An 18,090-nucleotide genomic window follows, 5' to 3' on the forward strand; every position below is an offset into this window, starting at 1 on the left:
CCAAGTGACCCCCAACTCGTATATTTGATATGCGGTCTGGCCTGTTGGTTAATATTAGGTCTAGCAGTGCCCCCCTTCTTGTTGGGTCCTGAACCAGTTGTGAAAGGTAATTGTCTCTAAAAGTTGTAAAAAAACTATTACCTTTGTGTGAACTACAGGTTTCTGTTCCCCAATGTATTTCAGGGTAGCTGAAGTCCCCCATAATAATGACTTCTCCTTGAGTCGCTGCTTCATCTATTTGCTTCATGAGGATACTCTCTGCTGCTTTCATTATTTTTGGAGACTTATAACAAACCCCTATCAGTAATTTATTATTTTTTCCCCTTCCCCTTATCTCCACCCACAGGGACTCTACATTTTCATTAGATTCACATATATTCTCACGCAAGATGGGTTTTAAGGATGATTTTACATATAAACACACCCCCCCCTCCCTTGTTTGTACGGTAATTTATGAACAGACTATAGCCCTGTAAATGAACTGCCCAGTCATGGCTCTCGTCCAGCCATGTCTCAGATATCCCCACCATGTCATAATTATTTTGAAACAAAATTAATTCTAATTCCTCCATTTTGTTGGTGAGGCTTCTGGCATTAGTGTACATGCATTTTATATATCTCTCTGTACCTCTATTCCTTCTTACTATATTGACTTCTAACCCCACCCCCAATTTCTTTATTTGTGCCCAGGTCACTATCTGCACTATCTTCCCCACCTATAAAATGAATACCCTCCCCCCCAATCCCTAGTTTAAACACCCCTCCAACATTCTAGCCATTTTCTCCCCCAGCATAGAATCTGTAGCCAACTGAGAAGTTGGCCCAGTTCTCCAGGAACCCAAACCCCTCCTTCCTACACCAGTTCCTGAGCCACTTATTTATCTCCCATTGCCTCTCTGGTGTGGCACGTGGTACATGTAGTATTTCAGTGAATACCACCTTTGAGGTCCTTGCTTTAAGCTTGCAGCCTAATTCCCTGAAATCATCTTTAAGGACCTTCCACCTACGTCTAACTTTGTCATTTGTGCCAATGTGCACCATGACTACTGGGTCCTCACCAGCCCCTCCCATTAATTTGTCAACCCGATCAGCAATGTGCCGGACTCGAGCGCCAGGTAGGGAGCACACTGTTCGACGATCCCTGTCTTTGTGACAGATTGCCCTATCTGTTCCCCTAATAATTGAGTCTCCCACTACCAGCACCTGCCTGGCCTGCCCTGCTCTCCTATTTCCCCCCTTACTGGAGCTGATACTCTTCCGGCTTTCAGAGGATATGCCTGGCAGCAGCAGTGCTACCCCTGTACCGACACCCCCCTCATCTGCCAACTTTGCCTCCCTGGCACTCTTCCCTCTACCCCTCCTTTTAACTGTCACCCAGCTAGCTGCCTCACTGTCCTGCAGCTCCCTAGTACCACCCTCCCCCACATCAACTCCAGTGAGCAGCTGCTCAGTGAGCAGCAGACTCCTTTCCATATTGTTTATGAATCTCCGTGTTGCCAGCTGCTCATTTAGATCCAGTACCTGGGCTTCCAAATGCATAATGTGCACACATCTCGCACAGCAGTATGCATCCACGACCGGCTGTCCAAGGATTGCATACATGTGGCAAGATGTACACTGGATAGCATTGTCAATAGTGTAGCTCATTTCCTAATGGGGATTGCCCTTGACAGAAATGTTAAGTAAAAACAAATGTAAAGAATTAATAAAATACAGATAGCTATTCAGTCCAAATTCTTCCCTTCCAAACTCCCTGAATATGATATGTCATGGGTTTGGAAGCTTCTGATAAGTTTTTTGGCAATATCTGAGTTAATTAGAGACACACCTGTGGATGTATTTTAATGCACACCTGAAACACACTGCTTCTTTGTGTAGCATCATGTGAAAGTCTAAAGAAATCAGCCAAGATATCAGGAACAGAATTGTGGACTTGAACAAGTTTGGCTTATCCTTCATTACAATTTCAAGATACCTGAAGGTGCCTCGTTCATCTATATAAACAATTATACGCAAGTACAAACAAGATGGGAATGTCCAGCCTTCATACCGCTCAGGAAGGAGACGGGTTCTGTGTCCCAGAGATGAACGTGCTTTGGTCTGATAATGTGCATATCAACCCATGGAAAAAAACAAAAGACGTTGTGAAGATGATGGCAGAAGCTGCTAAGATTGTGTCAATATACACAGTGAAACGAGTGCTGTAACAACATGGGCTGATAAGCCACTCTGCCAGGAAGAAGCCATTACTCCAAAAGAAACATAAAAAAGCCAGATTAATGTTTGCAAATGCACACAGGAACAAAGACCTTAATTTTTGGAGACATGTCCTGTGGTCTGATGAAACTAAAATTGAACTTTTGGGCATAATGACCATAGTTATGTTTGGTGGAAAAAGGGAGAAGCTTGGAAGCCTAAGAACACCAACCCACCTTTGAAACACAGGGGGGGAAGTATCATGCTGTAGGCTTGTTTTGCTGCAGGAGGGACTGGTGCATTTCACAAAATAGATGGCATCATGAGAAAAGAAGATTGTGGCTATACTGAAGCAATACTCAAGACATCAGCCAGGAAGTTAAAGCTTGGGTGGAAATAGATCTTCCAAGTAGACAATGACCCGAAAGCATACTGCCAAAATGGTAACAAAGTGGCTTAAGGATAACAAAGTCAATGTTTTGAAGTTGCTATCAACGTGAGCAAGATGACCTACAAACCTGGATTAGTTACACCAGTTTTGTCAGGAGGAATGGGTCCAAATTCTGACCAACTATTGTGAGAAGCTTGTGGAAGGATATCCCAAAAGTTTGACCCAGTCATTCAGTGGGCAATGGTACCAAATACAAATGAAATGTAGGTAAACTTTTGACTTTGCAGTAACGAATAAAAATGCCTTAAAACATTGTCTCTCTCTTATTATTCTGGCATTTGGCGAATATTAAAATTTATGGCAATCCTAATTGACCTAAAACAGGAAAGGTTTATTCTGATTTCATGTCAGATATTGAGAAAAAACATTCCTGTGTTTCTTTTTATATAGTGTATGTAAACTTCTGGTTTCAACTGTAAGTGTGGTGCAGGTAGTGGTTACAGTCATCACTCACTATACTTGTCACTCACTATACCTTGAGTGACAACCATCTCTGTAGTGCATCTGGTCAGAGACCACTGTCAAAGTAAGGTGCATACTTATAACCGTCGCTCATAATGCTATGATCAGTGCTATGTGTGGTGACTATAGCCTCTCTGTGTACACCCCCATGACTGAAAGACGGCGGCTCACAGGAGGAAGTAAGTTCATTTTCTCTCAATAGCCGCACTTTCAGTAAGGTGCCATTATAATGCTATTTACCTACAGATTAACCCAATATCTGCAGGAAAAAAACATTTTCCTTAGTGACAGGTTTCCTTAAAGCTCAGTGACAGTTGAGAAGTAGGTCAATCATTATTAAATAATTTTTGTAACATTTCACCCTTACTATATTCAAATGTCATTTAAATACCCTGTTTGGCAGTAGTCACTTACCTGTCACATAGTTTTTTAAGTCCATTTCAGTACTTAAGGGATTATTGTTCTTAAACATGTATAAATTGAAAGGAACAGGGTCTCCTCCAATTTTCCTCCACATTGTGTAATCCGGAGATATCCAACGTCCTGCTAACACATCATAATCTCTCTGAGCAAAATGCACAAGTTTTATTAAAGGATCATATAGACCTCCATGAAATCCAATGACAAGCTGAAAGTTTGGATTGGAATCAAAATAAATTTCACCAAAAGGTGTATACTGCAGCTGTTTAATCATGACTCCATTGATGCTGAAAGCTGCCAATGGTGTTCCTGTGTTATCAGAGGCAATGTAATATTCTTCTCCACTGCTGCTCTCCATTGCAAAGAGGTGGCCTTGTAAATCATAATACAAAGAAATAATTTCCGAGTTTGAGTGATTATAAACATGGGTAACTCGTGTTGGGTTGTGGAGGTCAGCATAGAAGAACTGAAGATGAAGACCTAAGTTAGTTTTGCATGATGCTCTACGGCCCAGTCCATCATAGCGATATTGTACATTCCATCCAAGAACCTTGTTGTATGCCCTGGTGAGAAGACCTTTAGAGTTGTAATCAAAAATATCTGCACCTCTTTGGCTCAAAAACCCATCATCATCTATTTTATACTGTACATCCCCCAGACGTGTTATTCTATCTCTGAGGTCATATCTCAGTGGTAGAAGACGTACACCATTTCCAGGGGTCAACAAATACAGATTACCATTTAGGTCATAGTTATATCGCCAGGTTTGTCTGTCATTAACAGCAACCGTCAACAATTGACCATCTCCATCATACTCATACGTGTACTTAGTTGTGTTAGCATAGGGACCAAGCTTTAGTTCTCTTTTTATAACACGTCCCATACTGTCATACTGCACAGTCATCCAATACATGAGTGACCTAAATATTTCATATTGGACTTCTTTGATGCGGCCATGAGTATCAAAATGTTTTGTTAGTGTCATCACAGCAGTAGTAATGATCTGATTAACATCATAGTAAATTACCCCAAATTTGCCAAAATGTTCAATTTTTCCAGAAATGTCATCATAGCGGTACAGTTCAACAGGAAGTGGGGTTTCACTTATGATAGGCTTAATGCTTGCGACACGAAAACTGTTGTCATGGTATGTGTAGTCAAACCTTGCATTCACCATGCCTTCTTCAGAAAACCTGTATATTTGTTTGTCCACTAAGGGTCCAATTTTTCGATAACGTATTGTACAAGAAAAACCACCACTTTGGAGGTTAACCATTTTTAAAACTCCTGTGGTTTCATCATAGCCAAAAGTAACTGCAGTACTGTCATAAATGATCTCAGATAACTTGGAAAGTTTTCCATATTTATAGAACACTTGTCGGCCAGTACCAAGATAGGAAGTTTTTAGAATCCGACCATCTTCACTGTAATCAAATATAATCGATGCATTGCTTTCTGGAGGGTTGTACATGTTCCTGATGTAGCCAATAGATGTATGAGTTGACATACTATGTCGTGCTACACTCGGCATAGTTACAGAGTAAAGTCGGTCTGATAAGTCGTATTCAAAGATGTACTGCCGCTGACTTTGAAGAAGAAGCACCATAGACTGTAAACATGAAAAAATAAAATATATATTACATTATTTAAAAGTAAACACAAATTCCAAAAATATGTGTATATAAAAGAAATCAGTAATCAAATGGAAAAATACTCTGTGCGATGAAGAATATTTTTAAGAGCTGCAGTATTTCTGACATTAGGAAATAACATTTTGAACTGTAAATTGTGATGGTAAAGACTACTCATTGTATTACTTGAATGCACAATACTTGGTACATAAAATTTTATAACAGTTATTTCCACAAAATGTAGTTTAGTTGAATTTTATATTTATGAAAAACAATCCCACTTGTAAATTTAAAAAGTTCAAACATATTTTAAAAGAAATACGCAGATAAGACAGCATGAACTTCTGCCTCCAAGATTTAAGTTATGCCTACAGCAATATCTTCTGTTGTTAACTTTCTCTGACTGCAGTTATCCATGAAAAATCAGTGCGAGACTCACTTCTGTCATTTCATAGTGGTTGTGATCATCTGAATTCAGGTACGGAGACCCCCCAGCAAGCATGTCATTAAACAAAACCCTATCATGCAGGTTATATTGAATTGGACACAAAGAGGATGACACATCAAAGAGTTTTCATGCAAATCTGAAGCAGATCCATGAAAATGGGTGGTCCTGGGGAAAGGCCACTATGGAGTATGGGTAACGCCCACATGTTAAGTTCAGTAAAAGGGCCAGAGTTTGTTATGCCAGAAATGTTACTGTAGTCCATGACTGGAGTATAATTTCTGGCGAGGCACATAGCACTAATAAGATGTGCTGAATTCATTAAGTGGCATGTGCCTCTAAATGAGTTTGAAGCATCTTATTCCTGCATAGCTGAACGAAACGCCAATATTAATGAATTAAGGCTATGGTCTTTGCTGTGTGCCGTACTCATCAGCAAATGAAGAGCTTAAGACATTCGATATGCTGTCCCATTGCCCATCTTCAGCAGCTGTTTACATAATGCTAAGAAGACCTGACAGCTTCTTAGTTCTAGCAATGGATGGGAAACTCAAGGCTGGAACTTTACCAGTCTCAACTAATTATTGTCACTGGGGCACTGTGTGTGATAGCCTGGCAGCTCTTGATAAAATTTCCATTCAAAGGATTATTGCTAGTCACTCAATCTCCCGGATCCCATGGGTTGCCCTCACCTTCACTCTTGAACAGGGATCTGGACTTACACAGGGACCCTTGGCTTGGGTACACAGAGCAGCTGCTGGACAGTGGAGAAGGCTTGCAGAGAATGGACAGAAAGCAAAGTCAATACCAGGATCAGGCTGGAGGATATTTAAAATATAGGTCGATGTCACATCCATGCTTCCATACTAGATAGCATTACAGGTCCCAACCACTTGACACTACGGCTTCTATCTGGAGCCCTAAAAAACAGAATTCAGGTAGACCCCCTTGACAAGGCAGATGGCGTCACTTTGTGCCATGTCCTGCCTCCTTTTCTGTATTATTCACCTTTCTGAGAAGAACAGAAAATAGTGGATGACCACACTTTTGTGCCCACCTGCAAAATGTGGCTCTACTAAAACGGAGGCAAGGCAGAGCACCTAGTGATTATATCTGCCTAATTAGATTGAATGGCCTCACCAGGGGTCACTCACATTGAAGCCCAATTGAAAACTGATGTGTGGTGCAAGCACAATGTGAACGTACCCTAATGAGATATTAGGGAGATGTTATGAAAGTCCACTCATATACAGTATATATTGATCACCAGCTCCCTCAGTATCAGTGTTTGTACCGAGAAGGCTGTCAATCAGCCTGTGCATATAAAGAAACCCCAATGCTCATCATAAAGCTCAGTTCTTATACCTCACATAATATTCTGCTTTTGATTCATTCTGTTTAAATAGAACCTGTTACTCATACTGCCCAATTCAGGGGCAGCAAGAATCAGAGACTGGCTCTGTTATTGTAGCCATTTTCATGATGAAAACATACTTTGAATTGGTGGAAGGCTACACTGCATTTAGGATGACTAGACCAAGAGACAGGTGGCGGTAGACCAAGAGGCAGGTGGCTGGTGGCTTCTTTCCATCTTTTTAACCTAAACTGACAGGTCTCTCCTTATACACACACACATAGGCCAAGTCGGGTCAGTTTAAAAGTATGTTTTCTCTGAAATATTACAGCATTTCAGAATGAAACATACACCGAATAAAAAAAACGGTGTCTGATTTATGCTGCACATGGTTCAGGCAGCATGAATGCAGTTGACAGGTGTCCTGTAATTACTACACTTGATGAGCCAGCACCTCTTACCTTTTCTAGATATGTATAACTCCATGTCTTTCCATCTGCAAAAGCACGAGAAATAATTCTCCCCTGTTTATCCATCTCAGTTCTTTCACTCATTGCTCCACGCTGAAGTCCAGATAAGCGACCATTGAAGAAATAAGACACATTAACAGGTGCAAGTCCACTGCTTGGAAGCCACAAAAGTGGTCGCCCTAATTGATCATAGACAATCCTTAGAGTAAACTTCCGATGATCATCATATATTTTTTCTGTATGAGAATTTCTGTCAAAATCAATTGATAGCAAGTTCCTCCCATGCACCTAACAGAAAAAAAATAAAAACATTATTTTGCATGTGGAAAAAATATCTGTTTACAGAGTTTATTAGTATTTTGTCTCTTATGATAAGATCCAATATTTCCCTAGTCTGGCATTTACATAAACTGATGTTACAAATTTTATCATGAAATCTTTACATTTATTTAAGTAGGGAGGTCAATTTAGCTGCTGATTTCTAATCAAATTATCATTCTGATATTTGGATAAAATAGGGGGTTAAATAGGTTTTGCTAGGTTAAAAAATCAAATGACATGATCAAATAATACAATTCTCTCTAGAATTCTTCGTGGTATCCCCACTTCCGCAGTTGGGATCCCCCAGTATAACTACTTAGTCAGCTGCAGTGACATGTCCACCATGATGATGTCACTACAGTTGGCTATTATTGCACATTTCAAGGGTTTAAGAATTTAAACTCTGGCATTGGAGAAACTGTGAAGGTTTCCAAAAGTAATTATATTAATAATTCAATGGTTTTCACATCCTGGGCATTTTTTTATTCCCAGACTACCCCTTTATTGTCTATTTTTTCTTCTGGTTATCTGATGGAGTTATGATGTTATTAGTTTGCAATGCTGACCCTATCGTCACTAATGATGTATTAAACATTTCATATTAAGAGAAGGTTTTTCTAAAACTGAACACTGAACTCCCACTCAGTCTTCAGTAATATTCTCAAATCAAAAGATAATCTGCTCTTCTCTCCAGTCTGCTGTGGGATGCTGTATTATACTTTGATTTTACTTCTACCTACTGCTTTTCTATGAAAAGTGTTTTACATTTGTCCTTCCTGAACACACTTAAATATAGCCTCCTGTAACAGTTTCACAAAAGAATGCATACACATTATTAAAGAAAAGAAAGCTTATGAGAGGTTGTGCTTATTTTATTGAGCATTTTCATTGTGATATGTAAAAGAATCAATTCTGCACGGCATAATTACCATGTCATATTAATTATATGGGGAACCAAAACAAAAAAAGTCTAACTCCTACTTTTGCTAAGGACATTAATAGCCACATTACGGCTAAACAGTCTCTTATCGCTGATCTCCCATTTTCCGGTATGTACACTGACTATGGTTTTATTTAACATACTTGTGGTACAAATAAATTGCGTATTTGATGTTGATGTTAAGCATCTTATGTATTCTTGTATTATTTGTAGAAATTAACTTAAATAGTGATCCAATGGCAGCATGTATTGTATAATATCCCACTTCATCAATGGCTGCAGTTCTCTGGTAATAGTGACCAGAAGAACCACAACCATCTTACAAGATGTTATAATCACATCATTTATAACATTAAATAGCATTTCCACAATTATTTTCATATATGTTAAATGCACGCCACTAGGTTCAGATAGGGTGAGACGGTTTCATGAATTCTTTGGAATCCTGGGGGAACTGTTACTCAGGGCAACCATAGGCTGCAGCTTATCTCAGGCACACAATAGATTCAATTGCTGACCAGACACATCTGACAAGAGTCTTTTTCAACAGTTTAACTGTGGAATTTTATCTGAAGCATGGCCAGTGCAATTCAGGGATATTACAGCAACAATCTTCATTACAGTATAGTCTGAGTTTATGAGCACCAGTTTACGGCTTCAGTAACAATACAATAGTTTCTTCACAAGGCACAGCATTACAGTCTCTTCCGTAGCGTAGTTCAGCATAGATTAGATTTCTTAGCAGCTCACTTCTATGCATACACAACCACAGGCTTTTCCTTCACAAGGACACAATAGTACACAGTATTCTTTATCCCGCATGGAGATGGAGGGGGGGGGGGAGGGTTTGATGAGGGAGATGATCCCTGTGACACAATTCCTTACAGTCCTTATCTTCCTGCCTGATAATACTCTGCTCTGTTAGTTCAGGGAGTTTATCTGACCTGTGTTTAGTTTCTCTTCTGATCTGAATCCTGTTCAGTTTCCTTCTGTCAGATCCAGATAACACACCACCTTTCTCTTTGGTTTCAGCCAGACTACAATAACAAGTTCCCCACAATCCCCCTGGGGCTCTGCTAAAACACTCCCTGTCTCCTGTGACTGAGACATAAGGAGAGGAATAAGACAATTTCAACTTTTGGACCCAACCTCTGTTGATTAGATCTTGTAAATATGTAAATACTCTTTCACTTCACGGTGTAATGGTTTCGGCACAGACATGTAACTTCTGGTTACTGGGGTCGTGTATTTCAAATTGATTTTCAATTGCAATGATGGGATACAGCCTATATCAGAGTCATCTTTAGAGAATGCATGACACTCTTATCTCAGCATCTGTTTTGCTATTGCTTTATCTTCAGCACACAAGTGTTCTAGGGATACTGGGGGATCCCAGGACCCTGAGGTGGGTCATGCAATTTCCTCCCCTGGGCAACTACTGTTCCTTGGTGGGGAGACTGAATTCATGGTAGACCCCTAGGCGCGTCTTATGCTGGCTGGATACACCGTTTTAACGGTTTCAATGTGACCTAACACAAGTCTTTGGGTCCAGTCTAATTTCGTGTTTTATAGTATTAATCACTGGTACTGTCACTTGAGCAAACCCACCAGAAGGGATCGTAAGCACAGTCTCACCTTGAACTAAGTCTTCCGAAAGAGTCTTTTGGCACGAACAGTCTTTTCTCGACTTTTCTTCACGGTTCTACCCGGAATCCACACCTCACCCCCACCATTTGGCTTGCAGGGATGGTGGTTGGGCACCAGCCTACCTTGACTTCTTTTAGGTTCATTGTATTCTGTGCTTTCTTTACTCTATGAATCACATTTTCTGCCATGGCGCTGGTTATGGCAAGCAATGTGGCAATTGCATCCACCACCAGTGTCCCTGACTTGTGTTTCGTGATGACCTCACTGATTACATTATAACCCAGGATAGGATCCTCTGCCACATTCTGATCACTGGTCACGAGAAAAGGTACCAAAAGCTCAATGGTGTTGCTGTTCTTCGTGGCCCTCAGTTGGAAAATCACTTCCACCCAGCCTATGAAAGGGATTTCGGTCTGGTTCACAGCTTTGCCGTGAAGTTTCACTGGTACTAAGAGTAGAGATGAGCGTTGTTCGACTCAAACTGTTCGCCAATCTCAAATTCGAGCTGTTTTGGGCGGTGTTCGAGCCGTTCGGTGAACACGAACGATTTGAGAAAAATTCGGCTGTTGAGGTTATGTTCGATAACTGTTCGTGCACCAAAATCATAACTAGATTTTTTCTCAGTAATGATGAAAATTAATGTTAATACGCAGTTTGAGTGTACAGCGGGGCGGGGGGAGGGGCAGGGGATGGATCTCTGCAGGAATAATGAAGATCTCCATTTTTTTTTCTCTTTCCCGCATTTACAATGGGGAGGTGCAATCTGTCAGTCTATCAGCAGCGCACACACGGAGCGAAGTGCTTTTTTTTACACAAGCAAGGGCATGTGTCATTGGCAGTGTATGTCACATGTCCTTGCCCTATAAGACCAAGCCATTTTCCCCGTCGCCACCATTTTCTCACTGCTGCAGCTGCGTGTTAGACGGCACCGCTGTTGCTGTGTGCGCTATACCTTGTTAATTTCAAGCCAATTTTCGCACAAATCTCCAGATAGCTTGGGAGTAGGGAATAGTTGTGATTGCAGTCCTTTTAAGGACTAGGTTACAGCATTTCCTACGACTTTTATCAGGCAGGTCTGTGCTCTTAAATAGATAGGTTGTGGGAGTAAAGACTAATTGTAATTGCAGTCCTTTTCAGGACTAGGTTACATCAGTTCCTATCAGTTTTTGCCTGGCAGGTCTGTGCCAGTGCTGTGCAAGTTTTTTTCACAGCATTTGGCTGAATCTAGCAAAGCTAATCCTTTTTGGCCTATTGCAGAGTGTGTTAGTCAGTGGAGTAGCCTATCTGTGTTGCAAGATATACCACCTGTGTATAGAATACCAATTTTTTTACTGCACCTAGTGAAGTAAAATCTTTTGGGCATAGCATTATTCTATTAGTCCATCTATACTGACCTCCATCAGGTTGCAAATTGAATATAATTTTTTTCTGCATCTAGCTCTGAAAAAATATTTGGACTTCTAGCAGTGTGTGGGATTTGTTCTATTAGTCCATCTATACTGACCTCCATCAGGTTGCAAACTGAATATAATTTTTTTCTGCATCTAGCTCTGAAAAAATATTTGGCCTACTAGCAGAGTGTGGGACGTGTTCTATTAGTCCATCTATACTGACCTCCATCACGTTGCAAATTCAAAATAATTTTTTGTCTGCATCTAGCTCTGAAAAAATATTTGGCCTTCTAGCAGTGTGTGGGACTTTCTCTATTAGTCCATCTATACTGACCTCCATCAGGTTGCAAATTAAAAATAATTTTTTGTCTGCATCTAGCTCTGAAAAAATATTTGGCCTTCTAGCAGTGTGTGGGACTTTCTCTATTAGTCCATCTATACTGACCTCCATCAGGTTGCAAACTGAATATATTTTTTTTCTGCATCTACCTCTGAAAAAATATTTGGGCTTCTAGCTGTGTGTGGGACTTGATTTATTAGTCCATCTATACTGACCTCCATCAGGATGCAAACTGAATATAATTTTTTTCTGCATCTAGCTCTGAAAAAATATTTGGGCTTCTAGCAGTGTGTGGGACTTGTTCTATTAATCCATCTATACTGACCTCCATCAGGTTGCAAATTAAAAATAATTTTTTGTCTGCATCTAGCTCTGAAAAAATATTTGGCCTTCTAGCAGTGTGTGGGACTTTCTCTATCAGTCCATCTATACTGACCTCCATCAGGTTGCAAATTAAAAATAATTTTTATCTGCATCTACCTTGAAAAACTATTTGGGCTTCTAGCTGTGTGTGGGACTTGTTCTATTAGTCCATCTATACTGACCTCCATCAGGTTGCAAACTGAATATAATTTTTTTCTGCATCTAGCTCTGAAAAAATATTTGGGCTTCTAGCATTGTGTGGGACTTTCTCTATTAGTCCATCTATACTGACCTCCATCAGGTTGCAAATTAAAAATAATTTTTATCTGCATCTAGCTCTGAAAAAATATTTGGCCTTCTAGCAGTGTGTGGGACTTGTTCTATTAGTCCATCTATACTGACCTCCATCACGTTGCAAATTCAAAATAATTTTTTGTCTGCATCTAGCTCTGAAAAAATATTTGGCCTTCTAGCAGTGTGTGGGACTTTCTCTATTAGTCCATCTATACTGACCTCCATCAGGTTGCAAATTAAAAATAATTTTTATCTGCATCTACCTCTGAAAAAATATTTGGGCTTCTAGCTGTGTGTGGGACTTGTTCTATTAGTCCATCTATACTGACCTCCATCAGGTTGCAAACTGAATATAATTTTTTTCTGCATCTAGCTCTGAAAAAATATTTGGCCTTCTAGCAGTGTGAGGAACTTTATCTATTAGTCCATCTATACTGACCTCCATCAGGTTGCAAATTAAAAATATTTTTTATCTGCATCTAGCTCTGAAAAAATATTTGGCCTTCTAGCAGTGTGTGGGACTTTCTCTATTAGTCCATCTATACTGACCTCCATCAGGTTGCAAATTAAAAATAATTTTTTGTCTGCATCTAGCTCTGAAAAAATATTTGGCCTTCTAGCAGTGTGTGGGATTTTCTCTATTAGTCCATCTATACTGACCTCCATCAGGTTGCAAATTGAATATATTTGTTTTCTGCATCTACCTCTGAAAAAATATTTGGGCTTCTAGCTGTGTGTGGGACTTGTTCTATTAGTCCATCTATACTGACCTCCATCAGGTTGCAAATTGAATATAATTTTTTTCTGCATCTAACCCAGCCAATAGTTTTGGCCTAATACCACAGTTTGGCCACTCAGCTCTGCTCGGTTCCCATCCATTGTTTTTTTGTGCAAACAACTCCAGAGTTGTGAATTAGTTAACCACCAAAATGAGTGGAAAAAGGCCTGCTGCTGGTGGAAAGGGGAATAGGCGTGTTGGGAAGGGGAAAAAAGGTTGTGTCCGTGGGGTAGGTGTTAAAGCAACAGTAACATCTGCAGAAGAAAGACCATCTTCCAGCCAAACTAAAATGTCTACTTCTTTTAGCGGACAATGTGATAAGATCCCTTTCTTACGGCCACGCCAATCGCTACAAATTCCAGATGAGGCACAAAAACAGCAGGTGCTTAAACGGATATCAAGTGTTCCTTTAAGTGGGCTCTCCTCCACATCAACTTCAACATCACAAATATTCCAGTCCTCAAAGGTGTCACCCCAATCGCACTTGCTTCCTCACAGCTCCCAAATCTCCAGCTGCCCGTCTGAGTATGAGGTAGAACAGATGGTTGAGTCTGCAGAGCTGTTTACTCATACTATAGCCTGGGAATCAGAGGTCGACTCCAGCGCTTCTGTGAATCCAGACGAGGAAATGATCTGCACTGATGCCCAGAATCTTTATGAGTCGGATCCAGGACCAGACGCAGAAGGCTCTGACCATAATGTAGACCCTCATTCCCAAACTGTAACTCCTGTTGGTGGAGACAATGAGGAAGACGATGATGAGACTCAAATACCTGATTGGAGCGACAACATTAGTTTTTTGTCAGGGCAGGAACAGGTTGGCTCTGAGGACGACGGGTGTGATAACGCACAGGGTGATGATGATGAGGTTGGAGATCCCACTTACTGTCAACCCACAGTCAGCCAAGAGATGAGGTCAGCAGAGGAGGTGGAGGAGGATGCTAGTGACGACGAGGTCAGGTTGCGCCTTCCTGGAGAGAGACCTAGTACTGGAGGCATGTCAACAACTGCATCCTCAAACACAACTCTGCCTCTCACCACAAGTCGTGGTGGCTCTTCAGGTCACATGGGTGCTAAGCCTTGCATAGCCTGGGCATTTTTTCAGATCGATAAAGATGACCCAACTCGTGTTATCTGTAACATTTGTCAGCAAAAGCTAAGTAGAGGCCAAAAAATACATAGTTTGAGTACTTCATGCATGAACCGGCACATGGACATGAAGCATAAGTTGCAGTGGGAAGCTCACTGTGCTACAATGCGGCCTAGCCGGCCGGGCCAACCACCGTCTGCCATATCTTGTGCATCCGCGGCCTCTTCATCCTCTGTGACTGGGGGGACAGCAGTCACACCTGTTTTGGGGCGCAGACCTGCCACCTCTTTACCCGCAACAGCCAGCGTGATTGGCAGGTCATCATTTTCTTTGGAGGTGGTAACAACAGCTGGTGTTGAGCGCTGTCCGACATCGATAGCACCACCTTTGGATCAAGGCAACCTAACATGTCCGCCTGCATCTTCCTCACAGACCGGCAGCTTGCCGGGGACACCCTTATCAACCCCGTCTAAGCACAATAGCCAGCCCTCGGTCCCTCAGATGTGGACAAGTAAAAGACCATTTCCTCCTAGCCATGAGAAAGCTAAGAGGTTGAATTTCACCATCTGCAAGCTCTTGGCTACAGAAATGCTGCCTTTCCGCCTGGTGGACACAGAGGATTTTCGAGACCTTATGTCCGTCGCAGTGCCCCATTTCCAGATGCCCAGTCGGCACTACTTCTCAAAGAAAGGTGTGCCTGCACTCCACCAGCATGTCGCACACAACATCACCGCTTCTTTGAGAAACTCTGTGTGTGACAGGGTGCATTTCACCACAGACACTTGGACGAGTAGGCATGGACAGGGGCGTTACCTGTCGCTGACTGGACACTGGGTAACTATGGTGACAGCAGGACAAGGGGCTGCTGTCCAAGTCTTGCCGTTCCCACGAGTTGTGCGTCAATCCTCTTTATCTCAAAGTTCCTCCACTGCTTCTGCTTCCTCAACCTCCTCTCGGTCCTCCACCTGCACCCAAAGCCTGTCTGATCATGCCACAAGCTTTCTAACTGCGCAGAAGGGATCCTGCACACCTCCTTACTATGCTGGCAGTAGGGCTCAACGTCATCAGGCGGTTTTTACTTTGAAATGTCTGGGAAATGTGAGTCACACAGCTGAGGAGTTGTGGTCAGCTCTGGAGAAGCAATTTCATGAATGGTTGTCTCCACTGGACCTGAAACCAGGGAAGGCCGTGTGCGACAATGCTGCAAACCTGGGTGCGGCCCTTCGCCGGGGCAATGTCACACACCTGCCTTGTATGGCTCACGTGTTGAACCTGGTTGTCCAGCAATTTTTAGCCCAATATCCCGGACTAGATGGCCTTCTGCAGAGGGCACGGTCACTGTGTGCTCACTTCCGCCGTTCGCATCCCGCAGCTCAGCGACTTACATCTCTTCAGAATTCATTGGGCCTGCCACTTCACCGGCTAAAATGCGATGTGCCTACCCGGTGCAATTCAACTCTGCACATGTTGCAGCGACTGTGGCAGCACCGACAAGCCCTGGTGCAATACGTTCTGACGTATAGCCTGGGCCAACGAGATCCAGAGGTGGGGCAAATCACGCTGGAGGAGTAGTCTCAGATCAGGGACCTATGCACCCTTCTGCACAGTTTTGAAATGGCGACGAAGATGTTTAGTGCTGACGATGCCATTATCAGCATGACTATTCCGGTGATTTACATGCTGGAGCACATGTTAAACAGAATTCGGAGTCAGGTGGTGGCCCAAGAGGAGGTGGAGGAAGTAGAGGAGGAGGAGTGGTATGCGGAAGGGCTAACTTCTGCAAGGTCCAGACGGTCGGCAGCACCAAGGCGGCAGGCATGTGAGGGTGGGGGAGATGGTTTTACCAGGGCGCATGGTAGCAGCGAAACTAGTGAGAAAGGTGCAGGAGCCCAGGAAGAAGTGGAGGACGAACTGATGGAAGACTCATCAGATGAGGGAGACCTTGATCACATTTCTGTTGTGCGAGGTTGGGGGGAGAGGACAGAGGAAGGAAGCATGATTGTTACCTCGCCACCAACACAACAGGGACTTGGTGCTCCTGGATGCGCAACACACATGAGTGCCTTCTTGCTGCACTACCTGCAACATGACCCTCGAATTGTGAGAATTAGAAATAATCCTGACTACTGGGTTGCCACACTGTTAGATCCCCGGTACAAAAGTAAATTTGCAGAAATTATTCCTGCCATAGAAAGGAATGCACGCATGCAGGAGTATCAGCAGAGACTGTTGCAGAATCTTACATGTGCTTTTCCACAAAACACCAGTGGTGCACGTAGTGAATCTCACAGTTCCAACTTGCCAACTGTGGGACCGTCGAGTGTTCAGCACTCAAACCGTAACAGAACCACAGTATCTGCTGGTAACATCAATTTTGCGGAATCATTTCACCACTTTTTTAGCCCATCCTTTGCAATGCCACAGGAGACAAGAAGTCTGACACATAGTCAACTCCTAGAGACGATGGTACAGGAGTATCTCCAAGTAAACATTGAAGCCATGACTGTGTCACTGGACCCTTGCTCTTTTTGGGCTTCCAATCTGGATAAATGCCCGGAGCTAGCCACTTACGCCTTGGAGATCTTGTCATGCCCCGCAGCCAGCGTTCTGTCTGAACGTGTGTTCAGCGCTGCTGGTGGTGTGCTGACAGATAAGCGCACGCGGCTCTCCACTGATAATGTAGACAGACTCACGTTCATAAAGATGAACAAATCATGGATCCGAAATGACTTTTCTACCCCTGTGTCATCCTGGGGAGAGTAAAAGCTTGATGATTGGTTAAAATCACCTCACCAACCGTTTTAAGCTTTCCAATTACTAATCATGTTTATCTGTATCTTGGCTGGAAAATAATTTGGGCTTTGTAGCAGTGTGCAGTACTGATTCTATTAGGCCATCTATACTAAGCTCCACCAGATTTAAAATTACTAATCATGTTTATCTGTACCTTGGCTGGAAAATAATTTGGGCTTTGTAGCAGTGTGCAGCACTGATTCTATTAGGCCATCTATACTAAGCTCCACCAGATTTAAAATTAATAATAATTTTTAGCTGCATCTAGCCCGGAAAATAATTTTGGGGCTCCGAGATGCGCAAGACACATAAGTGCCTTCTTGCTGCACTACCTGCAACATGACCCTCATATTGTCAGAATTCGAAGTAATCCTGACTAATGGGTTGCCACACTCTTAGATCCCCCAAACTTTTCGATCAACCTTTTCATTTTAATAAAGACCAAAAAAATGGTCATTTTTGAAATTATAAGCATTAGCAGGTTATTAGAAACTGAAATCAAACAGTTTTCAACTCAAAACTTTATTCTAGGTGATGTTACATTTTCACATAGGACCCCTTGTTCGAAAGGAGCTTCTGAATTCTCTCGTCCATTGAATTTGTCAGGTTTTGGATGGTTTCTGATTCAATTGTTTTGCATGAGGACAGAATACCCTCCCAGAGCTGTTGCTTAGATGTGAACTGCCTCCCACCATCATAGACAC

The 18,090-nt window shown here is 42.1% G+C and overlaps 1 protein-coding gene across 11 annotated transcripts in view; it reads right to left on the reverse strand.

Annotated features, from left to right (window-relative positions):
- The window catches only part of TENM2 (teneurin transmembrane protein 2), a 2,544,132-nt gene that overhangs the window by 164,681 nt on the left and 2,361,361 nt on the right, over positions 1–18,090 (reverse strand). For all 11 annotated transcript variants that reach the window (XM_073651122.1, XM_073651120.1, XM_073651119.1 and 8 more), the window contains 2 exons: positions 7,421–7,717; positions 3,524–5,138 (listed from right to left, as the gene is read on the reverse strand). In XM_073651122.1, the coding sequence (XP_073507223.1) occupies positions 3,524–5,138; positions 7,421–7,717 (1,912 nt within the window). The remainder of the gene's footprint in view (positions 1–3,523; positions 5,139–7,420; positions 7,718–18,090) is intronic.

This window comes from Phyllobates terribilis, unplaced genomic scaffold, assembly GCF_046119375.1.
Source record: "Phyllobates terribilis strain yellow unplaced genomic scaffold, ASM4611937v1 Scaffold_11__3_contigs__length_659146591, whole genome shotgun sequence".
Lineage (NCBI taxonomy): Eukaryota > Metazoa > Chordata > Amphibia > Anura > Dendrobatidae > Phyllobates > Phyllobates terribilis.